We start from the raw sequence: 26,233 nt of genomic DNA, 5'->3' as shown, positions 1-26,233 counted from the left end.
GTGTCTAATTCGGGGTGGGCTGTGCCTCCTCTTCCCGCTCTGGGTGTCTCCTCGGCGCAGCCTTTAGCTGAGGGCAGCAGTTCTGGCTGCCCCGGGTGGCCTGGGGACGAGTTTGCCTTGCTGCCGGGAAGGCGATGGAGAAGAGCTCAGGCAAGCTGTGGGAAAGGGTCCCCGTCCCTGCTCAAACTCTCTTAGTTTCCAAGTTCCTTTTTATATGACTGGGACTCTGGGCAAACACTGCTTTTGCTGACCTCTGCGAGTCGCACCAGCACAGGACTGTTTCTTCTTTTTCTGCTTCGAAAGTCCGTGCTAGCGAGGGAAGACCGCAGTACCTCCGTATCGCTTCCTCCCTCCCTGTGGTCCATGCAGTTTCTATTCCACGGCCTTGCACGTAGTGTTGACAAACTTCTCCAATCCTGTTAACTCTTTACTCACTCGTCATGCGGTTGACTCTGTTCAAGAAAGAGTGCAAAATGGGAGAGAGTCTGGCAGAGGGCCACCAAGGTGAACAGAGGGCTGGAGAACTTGCCTATGGGAAAGGCTGAAGGAGTTGGCTCTATCGCAGCCTGGAGAAGCTCCAGCTCGTGGGGATCTAATCCCACTCTCCCAATACCTACAGGGGAGTTAGTTAGAGAGGAGCGGAGAGCCCTGTCTTCATGAGGATGGGAGGTGACAGGAGAAGCAGCAGTGGGCACAGGCTTTTGGGGGGGGGGGGGAATTCAGTCCGCGTGGCAGGAGCAGCAGGGGTAGCCGGCTGTGCCCGCGGGCTCCCTCCTGCCCTTCCTGCCGTGCTGCAGAACCTGCCGATAGCCAGCAGGAAGACTTTTTCCCTGCCAGCCGAGCTCACTTCCCCTGGCTTTGGGGAGCAACCTCCAGCTGCTGGCTGCTCAGGAGCCTCCTTAAACGCAAAGCCAGCCCTCTTGGCTGCACGTCACACCTGGGCTGAACATTTAAACTCGGGAGAGCAGGAGAGCAGGAGCACAGGGCTGGTGCGGGCCAGCCAGGAGCCTTTTGTTGGTCCTCAGCTGCTGCGCGGAGGGGTGAGAGCTGCCTTGGGCGCCCCTGCCCAGGCGCCAGGTACTGCTGCGGAGGTGTGCGGGAGCGAGGGGCTGGGTGGTGTCCTCGGGGCATGAGTGGTGGAAGCAAGCGGAGCCTGCCAGAGGGCTGGGGCTGGCCTTGGCGCTTCCCTAGAGGGGTCTGAGCGTGCGGAGATGAGGACGCGGTCCCCGAGAGAGGTCGGGCCAGTTGCCGTGGTGGTTCCTGCTGTGCTGTGCGTGGTCCTGGTGCAGGGGTGTGAGGCTTCCCTGAGCTCTTCTCTGCTCCCTGGGTTCCCTGGTGGCTGGAGAGAAGGTCCCTATGGGACGGGGTAAAGAATACCTCGCCCATGATTAGTCCGTTCAGATTGCGCTGTGGTCTTCTGATTTGCTCTTACCGTTGCTCGTGGTGCTCCCAGTGTGCTTCTTCTGGACCTTTCTGGACGCTCTCGCACTTCCTGATGACCATCAGGCTGTTTGCACAGCTTGGCTGTGTGCTCCCTTGGGGGCACGCCAAAACGACGCTGTAGTTTGGGACAGGTGGTTTCCTATTTCTCCTCCCCGAGCAAAAAGAGGGTTAACGTTCACAGGCTTCTGCAAACAGCTACCCTAACTCGGCCTGCCTCGTGCTGGCTGCTACCCCGGCTACTTCCTGGGGCAGGAAGGGCTTTGGCTTCCTGCAGGGTGACGCCGCCGAGTGTGCTAGTGGGTCTCAGCGTCTGGGAGAGGCAGCTGGTGCTGCTCTGTGAAAAGCAACTGTACAAGCAGGCAGCAAGAGAGAGGACCCTGCGGTGCACCCCGCTCTGGGCTCCCCTGCCCATCTGCCCCGTGCCTGGGCCCGTTTCCCAGCCATGGGCTGGGCTTCAGCGTGGCCGGCAGAGGGGAGCGGGCACGCTGGACAGGCTGCTTTGGTGGCCACGCTCTGCCTGCGGCTCAAGCCTTGTGCTGAAGTCCTCTTTCTGCTGCTTCGCATGGGGAGAGACAGCCTGTGCTCTTCTTCCAGGTTCACCGGGCACCCACTCGCTGCAGCTGCCATGGCCAGCGCTGAGGCACACTTGGAGGTGGAGGCTCTTCCCCATATTTCTGAAGGAGACATGAATGAGATAAGGGCTGCACTAGAGAAAGGAGACCTCACAGCAGCGGCCACAAAAGCACAAGAGATCCTGGCTAATGAAGAACAGATCCAGCTCCACATTGCTGTAACAGGTGAGTCAGGCTCTGGGAAATCATCTTTCGTCAATGCCATGCGTGGCCTGCAGGACCATGAGGAGGGCGCAGCTGAGATTGGAGTGATGGAGACAACGATGGAGTGCAGCCCTTATCCTCACCCCCAGGACTCCCACGTGACTGTCTGGGACCTGCCTGGGATTGGGGCACCCAAATTCAGACCGGACACCTACCTTAAGCAGGTGCAGTTTGACCGCTATGACTTCTTCATCATCATCTCCTCCAGCCGCTTCACATGCAATGCTGCAACTTTTGCAAAGGAGATTCAGGCTCAGGGGAAGCGTTTCTACTTTGTGCGCTCCAAGGTGGATCAGGACGTGAGCAATGAGCGAAGACTGTACAATGAGGAGGGAGTCCTGAAGGCAAAAGGGAAGCAAGCTACTGAGACCCGGTCACAGCGGTATGATGAGATGGCAGTCCTGCTTAGGATCAGGCAGGACTGTGAAAGGAAGCTGGCACGTCTGGGCATAAGGTCCCCTCAAGTCTTTCTTGTCTGCAGGGATGATTTTAGCATGATGTACGATGGTCCCAGACTGCTGCAAACCCTCCTGGATGATCTGCCAAGTCAGAAGAAACTCAGCTTCCTACGGTGCCTGGACAACACTTCCAAGGAGGTCGTGAGACAGAAAAAGAAGGAGCTGATGAAGTATGTCTGGCTGAAAAGCCTTGTCATGTGGAGCATCCGCTGTTCCCATCCCTGGTTTCTCTACTGCCGTTGACACTGCAATCCTGGTGACATCCCTGAAAGAGTACTGCCGGACCTTTGGCCTGACTGAGGAATCCCTCCAGAGGCTTGCAAATCGAGTGAACAAGCCTGTCGAAGAGCTGAAGGCTGTCATAAAGACCCCCCTGGACCATGATATAAGCATGGATCTTGTAATTAAGCTGTTTACCAGCAACATGGCGAAAGCTGTGCAATATCCTCTGCTTATTTTGAAATCCATCCCCGCAGAAATTATAGGGTTAATAGGCTCTCTGGTGTCTGCAGCAATGGCTTTCCCCACCACGTTCTTACTGTTGAGGAATTTTCTGTCTGATGCTGCTGCTGATGCCGAACGTGTTCTGCAGAAGGCTTTTGAGGGGACGACTCAAAAGAGCCACTTGTGGAGCTGAGCACGAACTGTGTGAAAGGAGTGCGTGGAGCTGCCAAGAGCAGGGGGGAGAGGGGCTGAGTCCGGCCAGCTGAATTCTCCACGGGTGGCCAATGCCTTGCTGTGTGGAAGTGCTGCGGGGTGCTCTGCTGGCGCTGGGGAGTGGGGGGAACCGCTGAAGCTATGTGTGTCTTGGCAGCAGGACAGCTCAGGAGGAGTGTGGCCAAGACTGCTCCTGCAGTAGTCTGTTGCTCTCTTGTGAAGCTAGTTAGCAGTAGGTCTTCTATTGGGAATCAACCTAGTATTAATTTTTTTATGCCAATGCTTTTCTATTGTCTCCTGTTCTATTAATATTTCTAGTAGTATTGTTCTAGAGTATTTCTACTGTTGTGTGTCTGTTTCTACAGCCTTTATGTTAATATTTGAATTATGATTTTCGTTTTCCTTTCAGTGGTATTCCTAGCTTAATTCTTGTATTTACTTGCCTTTCATGACTGTTCATCGCTTTTAATAGCACTAATGCAAAGATTCCATTTTGTCATGGGTATTTCTGTGATTTTCAACACAATGAAATCTAGGCTCCCTGCCTATATTGAATCCTCTGCCTACGATGAACACCTGCCCCGGTCTAGAGCCTCCGAAGTCCCGCCGTCGGGTGCACAAGCGCACCAGGCGCGCAGGTCCCTGGAGCATCAGCCCAGGCTCTCAGTCCTTCTAACATTCCTGCCTGGACCAGGAGCACAGGTGCCCCCAGGCTCTCGTGTCACGGGCACCCAGCCCTGCGGCTCCCGTGTCCCACAGCCCCTCTCCAGCTGCTGCTCCTCGGACCTCTCAATGCACCCGCGCACCGAGCAGACAACAACCTCGCACAGAAATACGGTTTCATGAGAAGGTAGCCCAGACTGCGGCACTGGGGCACGGGGTGCGAGCAGACGAGCGCACGGACCAGCTGCTCTCTTGCACCCCGCCTGCCCCTCTTGTCCCCCTTCTCTCCATTTCCCCGTGCCTCTTCTCCTCCCACCCACCTCCATCTCTCCCTTTCTCCACCCTTGTCTCCTTCCACATAAACAACCACCCCCTAATTACTTTCTTCCCCACTGGTCCCCGTTTCAATACCTCCAAGCTACCCCATAAATGCTACCAATAAATTGTAGAAAGAGCTTTTCATCTCTCAAAGAGATTCTAAAATTTGAACAAATTAGTCTCTGAACTGAGCTAATTGAACTATTTGGAAGCAAGGAAATTTCCTCCATATACCTTGGGGTGGGGGTGGGGGTGGGGGTGAGCCCCGCCCAGCCCCAGGCAAGCGGGGGAGCTCAGGAACGAGCTCCGTGGCTGCTCCGGGGCCTTGGGAAAGGCAGGGTGAGGGGGCGGGTGTTGGGTTATGGGTGCTCAGACCCTGTCCTGGTATTCCTGCCACGCTGCCTGTCCCGGCTTCCACCTGCTGCATACTGCCTTGTTACGTCTGAGTTTGTCCAGGGGCTCCTTGTTCACCCATGCAGGTCTCCTGCCATCTTTGCTTGCCTTCCCGATTATTGGGATGGACTGTTCTTGGCCTTGGAGGAGGTGATCCTTGAATATGGACCAGCTTTCTAGGACCCCTCTTCCCACTAGGCCCCTATCCCCTGGGCTTCTTTCAAGCAAGTCCCCGAAGAGGCCACAGTTGCTTTCCTGAAGTCCGGGGTTGTAATCCTCCTTCTTGCGCTGCTCTCAGGGTCCTGAACCCCACCACCTCATGGTCACTGCAGCCAAGGCTGCCCCCAACCTTTATATCCCCAGCTGGCCCTTGCTTGCTCGAAGGTACGAGGTCCAGCAGAGCATGTCGTCTTCTTGAGGACTCCTCTATCATATCACCCGTAGCTGGAAGTTGTCACTGATGCTCTCCAGGAACCTGCTGGTTTGCTTGTGCCCTGCTGTGTTGTCCCTCCAGCAGTTATGAGGGTGGTTCAAGTCCCCCCTGAGGATCAGCGCCTGTGAACATGGGGCTCCTACTGGCTTTGGTACTTTCCAGGTTGCCACGGCAGTATCTTTGGTGCTCACTTGGAAGAGCAGCAGGGGTAATCGTCCGAGGGGTGGACAAGCTGTGGCAGTCTCTCCACAGCACTGTGGATCCAAGCCCCCAGCAAGCAGCAATCGTCTCCAGGTGACAGGTGAGGTCTGCAGATGAGCGCCTCTGTCACTTGCAGCAGGCACTAACCCACCGCAGTCACTCACCACTTCCTCCACCCCAAGAACGACTGAACATTAGTGTCGTAGAAAGCTGCTAGCAGCGATTTGGTTCAGAGCGCCCTTATTCCCACACACCGGCAGCAGCAGGGGAAGTGTGCCTGATGCACAGGTCAGGCAGAGGCTTCCCTGCTTACAACAAGCAAATGACTTGCGTACGGTTCTTAGGGTGGTACAGTCACCCTCTGATTGGCTAAATGTTCACTGAGGAGCTAAGAGAATGTGTTTTGGGGGGGGTTTCACTAGCAACCTCTACAACTTCCAACTGCTTTTATCCACTTTGACTTCCTGTGTTTTACAAGGTACAAGACCTCACCCAAGGTTCAAGACTTCATTCCTTGTTCTATCTCAAGGTGGCAGTGATTAGTAAAATGAAGTTAGCCTTGCTGCTCTTGATTCTCCTTTGCTTCCCCGTTGGAATAGGATGCCCAGGGAAGGGGTGGACTCCCCGTCCCCAGCAATATTCGAGACTCGCCTTGACAGGGCTCTGGAGAACCTCATCATATGACTATGAGTCAATCATCTCCCCCTCCCCATAACTAGGGGGCAGCCCAGAGCCCCTGGAGCTCTCCTGCACAGCAGCGGGCTGCACTGCAGAACCTCCTCTTGAGCAGGGATGCCTCTCAAGGTTACTCCTCGAGGCTGAGAGATTCCCTACCCACGACAGATCCTCAGTAAGTGATTAATAGCATGCTGAACTTTATGAAACTTTCATGAGCTATATCTCTGATTAATTGTGCACATATTCCCTTAGACATATACCGTTGACCAAGTCTGGGACTAGGACTGGATCCAGCTGCACCTAGGCTCCTTTCCAAAGGAGTTTAGAAAGCAAGGGGGTCCTTTCTGAACCTCGTGACTCAACGAGAGAGATTCCTGCGCACACACTCCTTTAGACATGAACCGTTGACCAAGTCTGGGACTAGGATCAGATCCAGCCGCACCCAGGCTCCTCTCCGAAGGAGTTTAGAAAGCAAGGGGGTCCTTTCTGAACCTCGTGACTCAACGGGAGGGTCTCTGTTGCGCATGCATCTGACCTTGTCCTTCATGCAGTAAATAACTGAGTGAACCTTGCCAATCAAACCTCGTTAAATCGTTCTTATTTACAACTGAACTTTGTTAAGTCGCTGTCTTACCGCAATAAACGTAGTGCTGCTTCCCTCTTACGAGGGGAGTGCATCGCTCCTTCCGCGACACAGGGTCTCTCAGCCAAGCAGGAGGGGACGTGAGCGGAGGACGAGCAAGGAGGGGCTCTCCCCTTCCCCACTAGACACACTCTCCCAAAGACAGCCGCTGACTGTGGGTCCTTCTGCCGATTCCTTCCCTTACTCCTGCGGAGGCAGAGAGGAGCTCGCTCGCGCGCTTGCTCGCTCTCTCAGGCCTCTGAGCCCATCGCCCTCGTATTGCCCAAGCCCTGCCTACAGAGAAAGCGAAAGAAGGAACCTGCAAGAGCGAAAACATGTGGAGGGGAGTGCCTGGCCTGGGGCTGGAAGGACTTTGCTTTCCTCCCCTGGGCTGAGGTTGTGTTGGCTTTGAGGGGGTGCTGGCTTTGTGTCTAATTCGGGGTGGGCTGTGCCTCCTCTTCCCGCTCTGGGTGTCTCCTCGGCGCAGCCTTTAGCTGAGGGCAGCAGTTCTGGCTGCCCCGGGTGGCCTGGGGACGAGTTTGCCTTGCTGCCGGGAAGGCGATGGAGAAGAGCTCAGGCAAGCTGTGGGAAAGGGTCCCCGTCCCTGCTCAAACTCTCTTAGTTTCCAAGTTCCTTTTTATATGACTGGGACTCTGGGCAAACACTGCTTTTGCTGACCTCTGCGAGTCGCACCAGCACAGGACTGTTTCTTCTTTTTCTGCTTCGAAAGTCCGTGCTAGCGAGGGAAGACCGCAGTACCTCCGTATCGCTTCCTCCCTCCCTGTGGTCCATGCAGTTTCTATTCCACGGCCTTGCACGTAGTGTTGACAAACTTCTCCAATCCTGTTAACTCTTTACTCACTCGTCATGCGGTTGACTCTGTTCAAGAAAGAGTGCAAAATGGGAGAGAGTCTGGCAGAGGGCCACCAAGGTGAACAGAGGGCTGGAGAACTTGCCTATGGGAAAGGCTGAAGGAGTTGGCTCTATCGCAGCCTGGAGAAGCTCCAGCTCGTGGGGATCTAATCCCACTCTCCCAATACCTACAGGGGAGTTAGTTAGAGAGGAGCGGAGAGCCCTGTCTTCGTGAGGATGGGAGGTGACAGGAGAAGCAGCAGTGGGCACAGGCTTTTGGGGGGGGGGGGGAATTCAGTCCGCGTGGCAGGAGCAGCAGGGGTAGCCGGCTGTGCCCGCGGGCTCCCTCCTGCCCTTCCTGCCGTGCTGCAGAACCTGCCGATAGCCAGCAGGAAGACTTTTTCCCTGCCAGCCGAGCTCACTTCCCCTGGCTTTGGGGAGCAACCTCCAGCTGCTGGCTGCTCAGGAGCCTCCTTAAACGCAAAGCCAGCCCTCTTGGCTGCACGTCACACCTGGGCTGAACATTTAAACTCAGGAGAGCAGCAGAGCAGGAGCACAGGGCTGGTGCGGGCCACCAGGAGCCTTTTGTTGGTCCTCAGCTGCTGCGCGGAGGGGTGAGAGCTGCCTTGGGCGCCCCTGCCCAGGCGCCAGGTACTGCTGCGGAGGTGTGCGGGAGCGAGGGGCTGGGTGGTGTCCTCGGGGCATGAGTGGTGGAAGCAAGTGGAGCCTGCCAGAGGGCTGGGGCTGGCCTTGGCGCTTCCCTAGAGGGGTCTGAGCGTGCGGAGATGAGGACGCGGTCCCCGAGAGAGGTCGGGCCAGTTGCCGTGGTGGTTCCTGCTGTGCTGTGCGTGGTCCTGGTGCAGGGGTGTGAGGCTTCCCTGAGCTCTTCTCTGCTCCCTGGGTTCCCTGGTGGCTGGAGAGAAGGTCCCTATGGGACGGGGTAAAGAATACCTCGCCCATGATTAGTCCGTTCAGATTGCGCTGTGGTCTTCTGATTTGCTCTTGCCGTTGCTCGTGGTGCTCCCAGTGTGCTTCTTCTGGACCTTTCTGGACGCTCTCGCACTTCCTGATGACCATCAGGCTGTTTGCACAGCTTGGCTGTGTGCTCCCTTGGGGGCATGCCAAAACAACGCTGTAGTTTGGGACAGGTGGTTTCCTATTTCTCCTCCCCGAGCAAAAAGAGGGTTAACGTTCACAGGCTTCTGCAAACAGCTACCCTAACTTGGCCTGCCTCGTGCTGGCTGCTACCCCGGCTACTTCCTGGGGCAGGAAGGGCTTTGGCTTCCTGCAGGGTGACGCTGCCGAATGTGCTGGTGGGTCTCAGCGTCTGGGAGAGGCAGCTGGTGCTGCTCTGTGAAAAGCAACTGTGCAAGCAGGCAGCAAGAGAGAGGACCCTGCGGTGCACCCCACTCTGGGCTCCCCTGCCCATCTGCCCCGTGCTCGGGCCCATTTCCCGGCCATGGGCTGGGCTTCGGCGTGGCCGGCAGAGGGGAGCGGGGACGCTGGACAGGCTGCTTTGGTGGCCACGCTCTGCCTGCGGCTCAAGCCTTGTGCTGAATTCCTCTTTCTGCTGCTACGCATGGGGAGAGACAGCCTGTGCTCTTCTTCCAGGTTCACCGGGCACCCACTCACTGCAGCTGCCATGGCCAGCGCTGAGGCACACTTGGAGGTGGAGGCTCTTCCCCATATTTCTGAAGGAGACATGAATGAGATAAGGGCTGCACTAGAGGAAGGAGACCTCACAGCAGCAGCCACAAAAGCACAAGAGATCCTGGCTAATGAAGAAAAGATCCAGCTCCACATTGCTGTAACAGGTGAGTCAGGCTCTGGGAAATCATCTTTCGTCAATGCCATGCGTGGCCTGCAGGACCATGAGGAGGGCGCAGCTGAGACTGGAGTGACAGAGACAACGATGAAGTGCAGCCCTTATCCTCACCCCCAACATTCCCACGTGACTGTCTGGGACCTGCCTGGGATTGGGGCACCCAATTTCAGACCGGACACCTACCTTAAGCAGGTGCATTTTGACCGCTATGACTTCTTCATCATCATCTCCTCCAGCCGCTTCACATGCAATGATGCCATTCTTGCAAAGGCGATTCAGGCTCGGGGGAAGCATTTCTACTTTGTGCGCTCCAAGGTGGATCAGGATGTGAGCAATGAGCGAAGACTGTACGATGAGCAGGGAGTCCTGAAGGCAAAAGGGAAGCAAGCTACTGAGACCCGGTCTCAGCGGTATGATGAGATGGCAGTCCTGGCTAGCATCAGGCAGGACTGTGAAAGGAACCTGGCAGATCTGGGCATAAGGTCCCCTCAAGTCTTTCTTGTCTGCAGGGATGATTTTAGCATGATGTACGATGGTCCCAGACTGCTGCAAACCCTCCTGGATGATCTGCCAAGTCAGAAGAAACTCAGCTTCCTACGATGCCTGGCCAACACTTCAAGGGAGGTCCTGAGAAAGAAAAAGGAGGAGCTGATGAAGTATGTCTGGCTGAAAAGCCTTGCGTCATGTGGAGCATCTGCTGTTCCCATCCCTGGTCTCTCTACTGCTGTTGACACTGTAATCCTGGTGACATCCCTGAAAGAGTACTGCCGGACCTTTGGCCTGACTGAGGAATCCCTCCAGAAGCTTGCAGAACAGGTGAACAAGCCTGTCAAGGAGCTGAAGGCCGTCATAAAGACCCCCCTGGACCATGATATAAGCATGGATCTTCTATTTAAGCTGTTTACCAGCAACATGGCGAAAGCTGTGCAATATCCTCTGCTTATTTTGAAATCCATCCCCGCGGAAATTACAGGGTTAATATGCCCTCTGGTGTCTGCAGCAATTTCTTTCTCCAGCACGTTCTTTCTCTTGAGGAATTTTCTGTCTGATGCTGCTGCTGATGCCGAACGTGTTCTGCAGAAGGCTTTAGAGGGGACGACTCAAAAGAGCCACTTGTGGAGCTGAGCACGAACTGTGTGAAAGGAGTGCGTGGAGCTGCCAAGAGCAGGGGGGAGAGGGGCTGAGTCCGGCCAGCTGAATTCTCCACGGGTGGCCAATGCCTTGCTGTGTGGAAGTGCTGCGGGGTGCTCTGCTGGCGCTGGGGAGTGGGGGGAACCGCTGAAGCTATGTGTGTCTTGGCAGCAGGACAGCTCAGGAGGAGTGTGGCCAAGACCGCTCCTGCAGTAGTCTGTTGCTCTCTTGTGAAGCTAGTTAGCAGTAGGTCTTCTATTTGGAATCAACCTAGTATTAATTTTTTTATGCCAATGCTTTTCTATTGTCTCCTGTTCTATTAATATTTCTAGTAGTATTGTTCTAGAGTATTTCTACTGTTGTGTGACTGTTTCTACAGCCTTTATGTTAATATTTGAATTATGATTTTCGTTTTCCTTTTAGTGGTATTCCTAGCTTAATTCTTGTATTTACTTGCCTTTCATGACTGTTCATCGCTTTTAATAGCACTCATGCAAATATTCCATTTTGTCATGGGTATTTCTGTGATTTTCAACACAATGAAATCTAGGCTCCCTGCCTATATTGAATCCTCTGCCTACGATGAATACCTGCCCCGGTCTAGAGCCTCCGAAGTCCCGCCGTCGGGTGCACAAGCGCACCAGGCGCGCAGGTTCCTGGAGTATCAGCCCAGGCTCTCAGTCCTTCTAACATCCCTGCCTGGACCAGGAGCACAGGTGCCCCCAGGCTCTCGTGTCACGGGCACCCAGCTCTGCGGCTCCCGTGTCCCACAGCCCCTCTCCAGCTGCTGCTCCTCGGACCTCTCAATGCACCCGCGCACCGAGCAGACAACAACCTCGCACAGAAATACGGTTTCATGAGAAGGTAGCCCAGACTGCGGCACTGGGGCACGGGGTGCGAGCAGACGAGCGCACGGACCAGCTGCTCTCTTGCACCCCGCCTGCCCCTCTTGTCCCCCTTCTCTCCATTTCCCCGTGCCTCTTCTCCTCCCACCCACCTCCATCTCTCCCTTTCTCCACCCTTGTCTCCTTCCACATAAACAACCAGCCCCTAATAAAGTAATTAGCTCCCCCACTGGTCCCCGTTTCAATACCTCCATCCCCAAACTGGACTTTTCTGACACTGTTACTGGGCCATGCCAGCTTTCCCTGGTATCACCCATGTGGTCACTTAGTTGCTAGTGGCCTTGTGAGAGCTCTTCTCTAGGCACTCAAGTCCCTGAATTACGCCAATACGAAGTCATTCTGAAAATCCCAGATAAGATGTGAAATCTCTTCCTTTTTAACCACTGTAGAAACTCTGCCGATCCAGGCAGTGTCATATAGATGATCACTCTTCTCCCACAAGGGTAGGATCCCTCCATTCAGTGCCATCGCCTTGCAATTCAAACCTGCAGTGATACTATTTTTTGTCCCAGATCCACAAGTCTGTCGCATCTCATTTCCGCTTCAGGAGCGCTGCTGATCTTGACAATCTCATTGCATCCGTCTTCTAAGTTCTGAAATAAATGGAATAAAGGTAGATAAAATCTCTACTGGGTTTCGTTATTTTTTACGGACTGCTCTCTTCACCCTAGCACAGGAGAAACCTCCCAGCAGGGGGAAGCAGATGCCACGTAACGAAAGCCTCATCAAACAGCAGCTTCTTAAAACCGTTGGAACTGCCTGACCTGTGTGAGACCTCCTCAGCACAAATAAAGGAACAAATGTCCAGGAAAACACGTACCCCTGGCCAAAACAAACGACAGACACCATTCATAAGCCAAAGGTGCTTTTCTGACACCCACCACCACATAAAGAAGGCCTCAAAATTTTTGAAGGATGTGAGCAGAAAGGAGATACTGGTGATAGTGAGTGTGGGGTGACCACTGGGCTGAACGTTTGGCTACCAGGTTAGGCGATTGTGGAAAAGGTCATTTCAAGACATTGTTTTTAATCAGCTTGTGCTCTTGACAGGGAAAGGAAATCTTTGTAAGTGTTCTTATTTAACATCCCACACCAGCGGGATGATGGCATTTTAGGAGGCTTGGAGATGTACTCGGGCGGATGTGAGAAAATTAGTGTCTGGAATTGGAAGCTTTTCTCATGCTTTCTCTAACCCTGCAAGAAATACAAGCTACATGAAAGCTACTCCATAAATGCTTCTTAAATCACTTAACAGAGAAATGCCTGTTTCAGGTGTTGCTATAAAAACCAGTTACAATCATCCAATACAGTTTGTTAACTCCCATGATCTCCTGTGGCCGAGGAACTGGTGAAGTCAGATAGACAAAACTTTCAAAACTGGAAGTGAGTCGGCAAAGACTTCTAGAAAAATGATGAATGATTCATTTCCTTTGGTTAGGAAATGAACCATTTATTGGCAATTTTAGTCAAACTCTGTGTGGATGGAAAACAGAACTGCCTTTAAATAAACAAAGAGAGAACTTCTTTTATTGCTTCAGTAGATCTCCCTTGCATGAAGTCAGCTTTATCTATAGACAGCAAATTGTACTGTTGTTTCTCATTAGCAAACCTGTTAAGATTTTAGAATTTTAGATTTTAGAATTAGTAGGTCTTAGCCTCTCACGCCTTGTTTTTATCAATAAATTGTTGAAAGAGCTTTTCATCTCTCAAAGAGTTTCTAAAATTTGAACAAATTAGTCTCTGAACTGAGCTAATTGAACTACTTGGAATGAAAGAAATATCCTCCACATACCTCTGGGTGAAATTACTCCCGACAAAAGCTGGCTCTGCACTTCCCCAGGATCTGGTTCCAGACGCCAAGTGAGTGGTATCTTCCAGTTCAGGGACTTGGGACATCCTCGCCATCTTACCCCACTAATTCTCGCCAGGACCTGCCTAGGGGGGACCAAGGCCACCACCCTGCTCTCCAGATCTGATGCCATGGGAGCAGCCCTACAAATCACCCCACTCTCACCAAGGCAGGGGCAACCTACAGCCTGGTATTACCTCCCAGCAGCTCCAGCTGCCCTCCTGGTGTCCACTGGGGATGCGCCTCATGAAAGAGGCTGAAAGGGCCACTATTGGAAGGGAGATGGGGAAGAGGTGTCAAACTCTACTAATGATGTCACCCTCAGGCCCAGCTCTCTTGCTCTCTTGCAAATACTAGTGGCTCGAGCCTAGCATCATCTCATGGAAGTAGAGTCAGATACCCGGGGTCGGGGTTGGTCCACTGTTGCCCTTCTGTAAGATGGGAGCACAGAGCTCTGCTGAGAGAACGAAGAGAAAAGGGCACTCAGAGGTTACCTTAAAAATGCCACACAAGCACCCCAAATAGATCCCCAACGCAGGGTGCTTCTGTTACAAGAGAAACAACCTTCCACGCTGGGAAGATGTTTGGGCAAGCTACCTCCTGTCTACGACTTGGAGGTGTGCAACGCAAGAGCAGTCATATGGACAGGGAAAAGGAGACCCCCCCCCAAGCTCAGAGGTACTGTATCAGAGATCACCAGGGAATCGGTCCCCAGCTGGGATCTAATTCCCAGACCTGTGCTGCCTTTTCTAGTGAAGATGAAGGAAAATCAAGATTTTTCAGAGGGACACTGGCAAGTAAACAGACTGGGCAGGAGCTGACCATCCTGGGACATTTCAGTAGCTCTTAATAATGGCTACAAAGGATTAGCCGAGCAAGCATCGTACAACCTCTGGAGCTGCAGATCTGCCAAATACATTTTTTCCCCCTTTTTAAATGTTTTGTGACAGTTTCAGAATTGCTGTCCTTTATCTCGCTCTACCTCCTCTCCCAATAAGTACTCTGCCAGGTTGCTGCATCATCCACAACAGCCTATAAAATTCTCTTCTGCTGCAATATCTCCCCTGTCCTTTGGTTCAAGGCATGAAACTTATGAAGTATTTAAAATAGCAAAGTACTCATCTAAGGCTGTTAATGCCCCAGGTACTCCTTTATTTGAAGTTTCTCAGTGTTTCTCTGCAGAAACTACTCTGCTAAATCACGAGGAGGAAGCATCAGCTGCATGTCTGAAAGCAGAAGAGGGGAGGGAGAGCTGTAGTGGTCCCTCCCAGGGCAGGAGGCGAAGAGCTGTGCAAAGACAAGGCCATGTTCTCTTTGGACCATTCGTAAGTTGGAGGCAGGGGGAGATCTGGTGGCCGGGCAGTGCTGCAGGTGACTGCTCACCCCCTACCTCCCACGTCCAGGTTGTCCTTGCAACATCTGCTGTGGAAGGCCAAGCCCTTGCACTCCAACCCCTGCTTTCCAAAGGGCTTCTGCTCATCCCTGGCACAAATACAGCTAATATTTAGGTCACATGCAGCACTGCAGTTGCTCAGAAGCAAAACAAGCCTGGTTTTTAAAATGACTTATTACAGGCCTCCACTTTAAGCAGTTTTTCTCAAGGCCGTGAGGGACAAGCCCTTGAGTAAAGTCTGGGAAGAGGAACGGCTTTAATCGGTACCAATCTGTCGGCGTTCCCTTTGCAGGAGGAGTAGGGGTGTATCACCGAAAATCCGGGAAATAACACTCTCCAACCACAGGGATGAGGTTAGAAAGTCGGCACTACTTTATTGCGGCGTTGGGCGCATGGGGGAATCGCTCCTCCTTTCATGCACACCAACGATTTTACACAGCACATATTTATTTGGCTAGCCACTACATATTCATTAACTAGCCACAAACTCCCTGCCTATTTCCAGGAGCTTTATGCATATATTAATCACAAAGCTGTGCATTCATTATACACATTATGGGGTACTCCGAGGGCCCCTGGTGGTTGTTTAAGAAATCTCCCCTTACTCTTTTTTCCTTTTATGGTAGCATGTCATTTAAAGACAACTCTTGCAGTTTGACAAGGAAGCCCCCCTCCAACTTGAACAGGATGGTCTCAGCAGATAAACAGACCTGGTGGTGCCCTACCCAAGCAACAACAGTTCCCGCACTAGGTTGTTTCCAGTCCTCTTCCTTAGTTCGGTCCCGTTTTACCAAGCCATTTGAAACCGCAGTGATGGGATTCTTCCTCCACAGAGGACATAGGGTCAACAATCCTAGAGTGAAGAAGGGTTGTTTTTCCATCAAGGGGTAGATGAGTTGTCCAAGTTCCATCTCCTTTTACCCATACTGTGTGACCCATAGCTGGGAGTACCTTCTTTTTACGATTAATCGAATTGTCTCCCATCCGTGTCTGGTTGATAGAAGTGGTCAGATTCCTGCAAAGGCAACCTAACCTTAAAGTTCACGCTATTGGTCCAATTTGTTGTATTTCAAGATCACTAGAGGTGCAATTAAAAATGTTAGTAGAGTTTAGCATGGAGTTTCCTAGTTTCTTTCTGGCTCCTTCTAGCAAAGGTTGCTTAATAGAGGATAAGTTTGCACCTACTTCCCCAGCCCACTCTAAACACCAATCTGCCTTTTGACTATAATGCCATTCTCCTTGTTCTGAACTTTTCCATATAGAGGTTAAATCCACTCCCCATGGCACCTGAGCACATTCATATGAGGTCTAATCACCTCCTGATTGTGAGTTAATTGACCTCTTCTTTCTACCATATAAACTACTATACACATTGTCTGCGTTCCAGCGTAAGTCCTCACCATTGGGTAACCCGTCCTGTTGAAAACCATCTGGGCAAGAGCTATCCTTATTCTCTAGTACGTTCCATATCATCTCTTCTCCGGTGGGTAGAATGCTTAATCCCCGACTCCAACATGGAGTTCTGTTACTATAGTATACTGTTTGATCTCACGGGACTTTAATAATTTGCACCCCACTGATATTGTGGATATTGTTCCACATTCTAGAGAGGTTAAAAGTTAATACGCCCCATTTTAAAGGATGGCAGTGAAGTAAAGTGAAGTAAAGTAAAGAATGGGGTGATGGTAGGCATGCAGTAAGGCTACTGGTATTGTGCATGCTCCCAAATGACTGTAATAATTGTAAAATCATATTATCCCTTGCCTTGGTTAGTCCAAAAATACAGACTATTATTATTAATTTCATGCTGTCCGTCTGAGTTTTAGACATAATGGATCACCAGGTGATGGGTTGGCAACAGTCCACTTCATCTGCTGTGGAGCTAGTTTCGTTCAACTGCAGTGACTCAAGGAATCTATTCCTTGCACCTTGACAGCGGTGTGGGTGGTCAACAATACTTGGTATGGTCCTTTCCACTTCTCCCGCAGGAGCTCATTGCTCCACGTCTTGATGTATATCCAGTCTCCAGACTGGTGAGGATGGACAGTAACTGCCAGGGGAACCGGAGCAGACTGGATGACATACCTGTGAAGGAAAGACAAAAACCTTTCCCAAGGACATAACATAGTCTTTTAGCTTTTTCTCCCCAAGGATGTGTACATCCTCTCCCCCCGCCCCCCCCCCCCCCCGTGGTTGTCTGATAGGGTCTCCCATACACTATCTCATATGGGCTCAGTTTTTCTTTAGAGTTTGGTCTTATTCTTACTCTCAATAAAGCTAATGGCGATGCATCTGGCCATTTTAAATGAGCTTCCTGATAAATCTTACTCTTTTTTTTTTTAAACTCTGATTCACCCTTTCTACTTTCCCACTAGATTGAGGCCTCCAAGGTGTATGTAAATCCCATTTTATCTCAAGGACCTTTGATAGTTTTTGTACTATTTCCGGTAAGAAATGAGACCCTCTATCTGAGGTACTCCAAATCTAGGAATTATTTCCTTTAGTAAGGTTTTTTTACTCCTTCCCTAGCATTGTTGGTGCGACAAAGGAAAGTCTCTGGCCATCCTGAAAAGGTGTCTACCAACACCAACAGATACTTGTACCCATTTTGTCTTGGTAATTCAGAAAAGTCTATCTGCCAATATTCACCTGGGCAGTTCCCTTTTTTCGTGACTCCTGGTGGAGGACATTTGTATTGATAGGGGTTGTTTTGTAAACAAAGTTCACGTTTCTTTACAATACTTTTGACTATTCCACTCATTCTTACACTTAAAACTTGGTATTTTAAACTTTCAGTCATTGCTTCCGTGCCCCAATGTGTTGTCTGATGAGTCTCTTCCGCTATTTTCCTCATAAGATTTTGGGGAATAATCACTTGTTTGGTGGGTGTTACCCACCATCCTGTTTGATTCTTGGTTGCTTTTAGTAATTCAGCTAGTCTTTCGTCCTCTTCCTGGTATATTGGAGTGCTGTCACTCAAGTCCCTATATTTTTCTGGTATCACTAGGAGAAGTGCTCCCTCAACTGCATCTTTTGCAGCCTTGTCCGCAAGTCGGTTTCCGTTGTTTACAGGAGTGTTACCATACTGATGCGCCTTACAATGCGTTATGGCTATCTGTTGAGGTAGCTGGACTCCATTCAACAGGTTCATGATGGTTTGTCCATATTTGATGGGAGACCCTTGAGAGGATAGTAACCCCCTTTCTTTCCAAATTGCCCCATGAGCATGGACGACTTCAAATGCAAATTTAGAATCAGTCGAAATATTGACTCTTTTGCCTTTTGAGAGTTCTACTGCTCGTTGCAGAGCTATCAGTTCTGCCTTTCGAGCTGAGGTATTAGGAGGCAGAGCTTGTGCCTCAATTACCTTCTCTTGGGTAACCACAGCGTACCCAGCCTTCCGCTTTCCATCCCTCACAAAGCTGTTGCCGTCAACAAACAATTCCCAGTCTACTACCTCAAGTGGAATATCTTGAAGGTCTATTCAGCTGGTGTGCACCTGTTCAATGATCTGGAGGCAGTCATGTACAAGTTCTTCCTCTTCTCCCTGCCCAGCCAAGAACATAGCTGGATTGAAGGATGTTGTCATCTTCTATTCAACGTCTTCTTGCTCAAGCAGTATAGCCTGGTATTTCAGGATCCTGCTAGGGGACAACCAATGATTTCCCTTTTGTTCAAGCACAGCCGTCACTGTATGTGGTACAAACACCAACATCTTTTGTCCCAGAGTTAGTTTTCTGGCTTCTTGAATCAATAGCACTGTTGCTGCCACTGCCCTTAAACAGGGTGGCCATCCTTTGCTCATGTTATCCAGCTGTTTGGAAAAGTATCCCACGGGTCTCTCCCAGGATCCCAATTTCTGAGCGAGTACTCCCAAGGCTAGGTGGGACCTCTCATGAACAAACAGTTCAAAAGGTTTCTCTAAATTTGGGAGTCCCAATGTTGGAGCTTTTATCAAAGCAACTTTTAATTCTTTGAATGCTTTTCAGCACTCCAGCATCCGGACAAGGATCTCTCCTTCTCTGCTTACAGTATCATATAATGGTTTAGCAAGGAGTCCAAAATCAATTATCCACAAGTGACACCATCTGGCCATCCCTAGAAAGGCTCTCAGCTCTCTTTCGGACCCTGGTTCAGGAGTCTGACATATTGCTTCTAGTGAGTAACTCTCGCTGGGCCGGATTGTTCGGGTCCCACGTAGGATCCATGGGTGGAAAATGGTCATTTACTGTGCCTTGTTGTCCCCCTTGCACATGAATCCTTTCTGCCTCTTCCTTGGCTTTTGCTAATACTACGGTCCTCTCATCTAGTGACAATAATGTGTCCATTATGACCTGCAGATCATTCCAGTCTGGGTCTTGCATTCTAACAACTGTTTCTAATACCTTAGCTACTTTGTCAGGGTCCTCCCTATAAGTCCCAACTCCTTCCGAGATCTCAAATCGATTACTGAAAATGGTACCTTAACAGTTACTGGTCTGTTGGCTCCTACTGCCTGTCTCAGGGGTGCCTGAATTACTCTAGAAGGTCCCTTTCTGGTTCTTCCTGCAATAGGGCTAGAGCCCTCATCCCCTCCGTATTGTCCCTCTTCATCTGAACTACTGTCTTCCTCTGAGTCATGACCCACCAACCTATGCCCTGTGCGTCTAGTTTGCTCATTGCTCCCATTCACCCCCCCTTAGCTCCTGCCTGTCCCCAACCCCAGGGCCCACTAGCATTTCAACATCTTCTTCCTCGCCCTGTCTATATTTAATACAGCGCTTCCCTACGCTAAAGGCCAAGCAACACCACTTAGGGGCCCTTTTATCCTCCTTTTCTAATGCAAGAACCATAGGATCTTTTGGTGTAAGCATACCATCCTTCCACCGTTCAGGGTGTTTTCGCAGTGTAAAGAAAAGATCGATATAAGGCATTTCGTCCCATTTCCCCTCCCTTCGACAAAACAACATTAACTGTAAAATGGTGTTATAATTTACAGTTCCATTCAAAGGCCATTTTTCATGATCTTCTAGTTTATACATTGGCCACCAATGATTACAATATTCCACAAGTTTCTTTCGCATCAAGGGGTCTCCCCCCAACTGTTTCCAATATTTCAACATGCAACCTAACGGAGAAGTTTTTCACAACCTTCTCTTCGGTCAACTGTCCCGTTCCCATTATTAACAAGGTAGCAGTTCCCAAAACAATATGAATACCTTATTCTATACTCCAGGCAACCCCGTAATTGCATATAGAATTTCCTAAGACCAGTCCCCTATTCCCTTAAAACCTGTAAATAACTCAACCCTGCGTGAATTTTCCATCACGACTTATGGGTAAGTCAACAACCCACAAGCAATGCCTTTTACTTTACCCAAAGGCCAGGCGAGAGACCTAACAGACCAGGGAATGGGAGGATCTCCCTGAAAATACTCTGGTGCGCACTGGAGTCCTCATGATTCCGTTGGTCCGCGACGCCTCAGACGCAGAGTCCTGCCTGGGTCGCCAGAAATCATCACCAAAAATCCAGGAAATAACGTTTTCCAACCACAGGGATTAGGTTAGAAAGTCGACATCACTTTATTGCAGCACCGGGCGCATGGGGGATTGCTCCTCCTTTCACACGCACCGGAGCCGGCGGTGGCAGCGAGCGCTGCCCAGCCCCAGGCAAGCACAGGAGCTCAGGAACGAGCTCCATGGCTGCTCCAGGGGCTTGGGAAAGGCAGGGTGAGGGGGCAGGTTTGGGGTTAGGAAAGAAGGTTAAAACTCCTGTGTTTTGGGGGCCGAAGAACAGCTTCCGGGGGCTGTTTTGGGGGCTCCGTCTCCATTCCTGATCCCCCCAAAACAGCCCCCGTAAGCTGTTTTTGAGCCCCAGAAGTTCAGGATTTGCCCTTCATTTTTAAGTAAGTCCTACATTTGGGGGCCTCATAAAGCATGTTTTGGGGCTGTTTGGGGGGGCTCAGAAATGGAGTCTCAGTCCTGCCTTTTGGGTGCTCAAAAACAAGCTCAGGGGCTGTTTGGGGGGCTTGAAAAACAGAGGCTGAAGGGGCTGGTTTGGGGCTTAGAAAGGGAAGCTAAATCCTGCGGTTTTGGGGCTCAGAGACAGGTTCAGCAGGCTGCTTTGGGGGCTCAGTCTGCATTTGTGAGCCCCCAAAACAGCCCCTAAAGCTGTTCTTGAGCCCCCAAAAGGCAGGATTTAGCCTCCGTTTCCCTGACTTTTCCCCCTTTCTGAGAATATTTGCAGTCTTCTTACTCCGTGGTTTCTCCCATTGCTGCTGCTTCAGCAGCCAGACGTGCTGGAGAGCTCCAGATTGGACGGAGAAGGGGAGTATCCAGCAGGATCTTTGCAAAAAAAACAGGAGGGGGGGAGAAGGGGAAGAACAGAGGTCTTTTTCCCACAAAGGACTGCTCCCAGTCCCCTCACCCTGCCTTTACCAAGCCCCTGGAGGAGCCACGGAGCTCGTTCCTGAGCTCCCCCGCTTACCTGGGGCCAGGCAGTCCTCGCTGCCACCGCCGCCCCACCACCCCCACAAGAATAAAGCTAGGAATACCACTGAAAGGAAAACTAAAATCATAATTCAAATATTAACATAAAGGCTGTAGAATTAGTCACACAACAGTAGAAATACGCTAGAACAATAAGACTAGAAATATTAATAGAACAGAAGACGATAGAAAAGCATTGGCAGAAAAATATTAATAGAAATATTAATAGAATAATAGGAAAATGAAAAACAATTTTTGTGATAAATGAGAAATATTCATAAAGGTATATTATAAATATTAATAAAAGGAAACTTGACCATTAGTAACATTAAATGAAAAGGAAATGTTAATTAAGAGCGTAAGGTTAGTCAAATGATGTAAATATTCATGAAACAAATAGAAGACTATTAGGAAAAACAAATTGATAGAAATATTGAAATAGAAGAATATTTAGTGTTAATATTAGCTGTATTGACACATTCCAGGCATGTTCCTCAGGTAACCTGTATTTTTTCCTCCTCCCCCTTGCCCCCAAAAGGACCCTTTTGATGGCATTTTGGTGCTTGTTTTGCACTTTCTTGACCCAAAACATGTCGGAGATGGTGTGGACATGAGGGGAATGGGCGAAAGGTTGTGGGATGGTGTCGCGGGACACCCCAAATGTTGGCAAAGCCCTTCCTCAGTGAGGGGAAAAGCTGGAGCGACCCTGCGGTGAGTGCAGAGACGAGTCCCTGTGTTCAGGCCTTGCAACCCCCCCAGATCCCTCTGGCATTTTGCACCCCCAAGATCCCTGCTCCCAGCTTCTTTTGCCACCCGCATCCCCCTTTGACCTTTCTGCGCCCTCCTTCGGGCTTTTTTGTGCCCCCCAGATGCCTCCTTTTCCCTTTATTCACCCCTGCCCCCAGCTCCCCTTTTTTCCCCATTTTGTGCTCCCACATTCCTCAATTGTACGTTTGCGTACAACCCCTGGGTGCCTCCATTTGGCTTCGCGCTCCCCAGATCCCTGCTTTCAGCTTTTTGTGCCACCCACCACCCCTCTTCCACCCTTCCTTCACATCCAGGTCCCTCCTCTCACCCTTCCTGTGCCCCCAGAGCCCTCTGTTTAGCTTCTTATGCCCCTGAGGTCCCTTCTTTTACCTTTGGTGCCTCCCCAGGGCTCTTCCTTTCGCTCTTTGTGCCGCTCTCCATCCTCATGGGCTCCTCAGACTCCTCCACGGGGCTTCCTGATGCCCTCCCACATCCCGCCTGTCACCTTTTTGTGACCCCCAGATCCCTTTGTCATGCTTTTTCTGAACCCCCAAGAGACCTTTCATGCTCTCCACACCCCTCCTTTAGGCTTCCTATGCTCCCCTGAGCTCGGCTTGGCTTTTGGTGCCACCCTCAGACCCCTCCTTTTGGCTTTCTCTGCCCCCGTACACCTCCAGAAAGAACCCCAGCTCTGAAGAGCGCTTCCTTATGGCAAACTCCAAATGGAGTGGGGAGAAATCTGGACCCACCTTGAGCTTTCCCCCAGCCTACTCCCTGGAAGTATGAATTGCTTCCCTCTTATCCAAGGAATTTAAGCAATAACTGTGATATAAGAAAGAAGATGTGGTTAAAATCGTGATGTACCTGGATATAAGGGCTGTGCGCATACCCAGAGCTATGCTGTCATCAAGCCCTGACTGCTCCAGGAATGCCCCACCTAATCTCTGCACAGAAGAGACAATGAACACATTTGAGGAAATGGACTGGTTTAACAGATTAAAATTTTAGGTTGATTCCCAATAGAAGACCTACTGCTAACTAGCTTCACAAGAAAGCAATAGACTACTGCAGGAGCAGTCTTGGCCACACTCCTCCTGAGCTGTCCTGCTGCCAAGACACACATAGCTTCAGCGGTTCCCCCCACTCCCCAGCGCCACCAGAGCACCCCGCAGCACTTCCACACAGCAAGGCATTGGCCACCCGTGGAGAATTCAGCTGGCTGGACTCAGCCCCTCTCCCCCCTGCTCTTGGCAGCTCCACACACTCCTTTCACACAGTTTGTGCTCAGCTCCACAAGTGGCTCTTTTGAGTCGTCCCCTCTAAAGCCTTCTGCAGAACACGTTCGGCATCATCAGCAGCATCAGACAGAAAATTCCTCAACAGAAAGAACGTGGTGGGGAAAGCCATTGCTGCAGACACCAGAGAACCTATAGGCCCTAAGAAAGTGGGGATGGATTTCAACAAAAATGGAAGATTTTTCGCAGCACCCCCAATGCTTTGGGTCAACAGCTTAATTACAAGATCCTTGGTTATTTCGTGGTCCAGGGGGGTCTTTATGCCATCTGTGAGCTCCTTGACAGGCTTGTTCACCTGTTCTGCAAGTTTCTGGAGGGATTCCTCAGTCAGGCCAAAGGTCCGGCAGTACTCTTTCAGCGATGTCACCAGGATTGCAATGTCAACAGCAGTAGAGAGACTGGGGATGGGAACAGCAGATGCTCCACACGACGCAAGGCTTTTCAGCCAGACATACTTCATCAGCTCCTCCTTTTTCTTTCTCAGGACCTCCCTTGAAGTGATGGCCAGGCACTGTAGGAAGCTGAGTTTCTTCTCACTTGGCAGATCATCCAGGAAGGTTTGCAGCAGTCTGGGACCATCGTACTTCATGCTAAAATCATCCCTGCAGACAAGAAAGACTTGAGGGGACCTTATGCCCAGACGTGCCAGCTTCCTTTCACAGTCCTGCCTGATCCTAAGCAGGACTGCCATCTCATCATACCGCTGTGACCGGGTCTCAGTAGCTTGCTTCCCTTTTGCCTTCAGGACTCCCTCCTCATTGTACAGTCTTCGCTCATTGCTCACGTCCTGATCCACCTTGGAGCACACAAAGTAGAAACGCTTCCCCTGAGCCTGAATCTCCTTTGCAAGAGTTGCAGCATTTTGTGTGAAGTGGCTGGAGGAGATGATGATGAAGAAGTCATAGTGGTCAAAATGCACCTGCTTAAGGTAGGTGTCCGGTGTGCAACTGGGTGTCCCAATCCCAGGCAGGTCCCAGACAGTCACGTGGGAGTGCTGGGGGTGAGGATAAGGGCTGCACTCCATCGTTGTCTCCATCACTCCAAGCTCAGCTGCGCCCTCCTCATGGTCCTGCAGGCCACGCATGGCATTGATGAAAGATGATTTCCCGGAGCCTGACTCACCTGTTACAGCAATGTGGAGCTGGATCTGTTCTTCATTAGCCAGGATCTCCTGTGCTTTTGTGGCTGCTGCTGTGAGGTCTCCTTTCTCTAGTGCAGCCCTTATCTCATTCATGTCTCCTTCAGAAATAGGGGGAAGAGCCTCCGCCTCCAAGTGTGCCTCAGCGCTGGCCATGGCAGCTGCAGCGAGTGGGTGCCCGGTGAACCTGGAAGAAGAGCACAGGCTGTCTCTCTCCATGCGTAGCAGCAGAAAGAGGAATTCAGCACAAGGCTTGAGCCGCAGGCAGAGCGTGGCCACCAAAGCAGCCTGTCCAGCGTGCCCGCTCCCCTCTGCCGGCCACGCTGAAGCCCAGCCAAGCCTGGGCTACGAGGAACGACTCTGAGGCTGTGCACGCTGGGAGGCAGGAGGAGGCCTGGGGAGCGTGGGCCAAGGTGCTGTGGGGACGGAGAAGAGGGATCCGAGCTGGGATGGGCTGAGGGAGCAGCAGAAGAGGTGCTTGGGGGCAGTCTCAGAGCTGCGGGACAAGGGCTGGGTGAAGAGGGGGGTGTCTTGTCTCAGAGGGGATTGCCGGGAAATGGGCCCAGGCACGGGGCAGATGGGCAGGGGAGCCCAGAGCGGGGTGGACCGCAGGGTCCTCTCTCTTGCTGCCTGCTTGCACAGTTGCTTTTCACAGACCAGCACCAGCCGCCTCTCCCAGCCGCTGAGACCCACTAGCACACTCGGCGGTGTCACCCTGCGGGAAGCCAAAGCCCTTCCTGCCCCGGGAACTAGCCGGGGTAGCAGCCAGCACGAGGCAGGCCGAGTTAGGGTAGCTGTTTGCAGAAGCCTGTGAACGTTAACCCTCTTTTTGCTCGGGGAGGAGAAATAGGAAACCACCTGTCCCAAACTACAGCGTCATTTTGGCGTGCCCCCAAGGGAGCACATAGCCAAGCTGTGCAAACAGCCTGATGGTCATCAGGAAGTGCGAGAGCGTCCAGAAAGGTCCAGAAGAAGCACACTGGGAGCACCAGCAACGGCAAGAGCAAATCAGAAGACCACAGCGCAATCTGAACGGACTAATCATGGGCGAGGTATTCTTTACCCCGTCCCGGAGGGACCTTCTCTCCAGCCACCAGGGAAGCCCGGGAGCAGAGAAGAGCCCAGGGAAGCCTCACACCCCTGCACCAGGACCACGCACAGCACAGCAGGAACCACCACGGCAACTGGCCCGACCTCTCTCGGGGACCGCGTCCTCATCTCCGCACGCTCGGACCCCTCTAGGGAAGCGCCAAGGCCAGCCGCAGCCCTCTTGCAGGCTCCACTTGCTTCCACCACTCATGCCCCGAGGACACCACCCAGCCCCTCGCTCCCGCACACCTCCGCAGCAGTACCTGGCGCCTGGGTTTTAGAAATAATAGATGACAAATGCTGAGAAGGGAGTCCTGAAGGCAAAAGGGAAGCAAGCTACTGAGACCCGGTCACAGCGGTATGATGAGATGGCAGTCCTGCTTAGGATCAGGCAGGACTGTGAAATGAAGCTGGCACGTCTGGGCATAAGGTCCCCTCAAGTCTTTCTTGTCTGCAGGGATGATTTTAGCATGATGTACGATGGTCCCAGACTGCTGCAAACCTTCCTGGATGATCTGCCAAGTGAGAAGAAATTCCGCTTCCTACAGTGCCTGGCCATCACTTCAAGGGAGGTCCTGAGAAAGAAAAAGGAGGAGCTGATGAAGTATGTCTGGCTGAAAAGCCTTGCGTCGTGTGGAGCATCTGCTGTTCCCATCCCTGGTCTCTCTGCTGCTGTTGACATTGCAATCCTGGTGACATCCCTGAAAGAGTACTGCTGGACTTCTCACCTAGAAGCTCTGCGTTTCAGGAGGAGCCTCTCAGGAGGAGCGTCTGGGCACAGAGGCATCTCCTTTGGGAGCCACTTGAGGGCTGGGGCTGTGCAGCATGGATGCCGGGGG

General features: G+C 51.6%; 2 protein-coding genes and 1 pseudogene across 2 annotated transcripts; 2 read left to right on the top strand and 1 right to left on the bottom strand.

Annotated features, from left to right (window-relative positions):
* The first annotated feature begins 836 nt into the window (after positions 1-836).
* On the top strand, positions 837-3,882 carry LOC136992162 (interferon-inducible GTPase 5-like; annotated as a pseudogene).
* A 5,189-nt stretch (positions 3,883-9,071) lies between these two features.
* LOC136992161 (interferon-inducible GTPase 5-like) lies at positions 9,072-10,706 on the top strand. Its single transcript, XM_067297050.1, has one exon. The coding sequence runs from the start codon at positions 9,134-9,136 to the stop codon at positions 10,502-10,504; it is 1,371 nt and encodes a 456-aa protein (XP_067153151.1). The 5' UTR covers positions 9,072-9,133; the 3' UTR covers positions 10,505-10,706.
* A 5,843-nt stretch (positions 10,707-16,549) lies between these two features.
* Positions 16,550-24,633, bottom strand: LOC136992129 (interferon-inducible GTPase 5-like). The gene is made up of 4 exons (XM_067296982.1): positions 23,391-24,633; positions 22,737-22,816; positions 17,555-18,079; positions 16,550-16,742 (listed from the first exon to the last, which is right to left on the bottom strand). Exons 1-4 carry the CDS (start codon positions 24,522-24,524, stop codon positions 16,550-16,552), a joined length of 1,932 nt encoding a protein of 643 aa, XP_067153083.1. The 5' UTR covers positions 24,525-24,633.
* Between the last annotated feature and the right edge of the window lie 1,600 nt (positions 24,634-26,233).

This window comes from Apteryx mantelli, chromosome 5 (genome assembly GCF_036417845.1).
Source record: "Apteryx mantelli isolate bAptMan1 chromosome 5, bAptMan1.hap1, whole genome shotgun sequence".
NCBI lineage: Eukaryota > Metazoa > Chordata > Aves > Apterygiformes > Apterygidae > Apteryx > Apteryx mantelli.
Note: the sequence above shows the minus strand (reverse complement) of the source record. Positions and strands in the feature narration are given on the sequence as shown.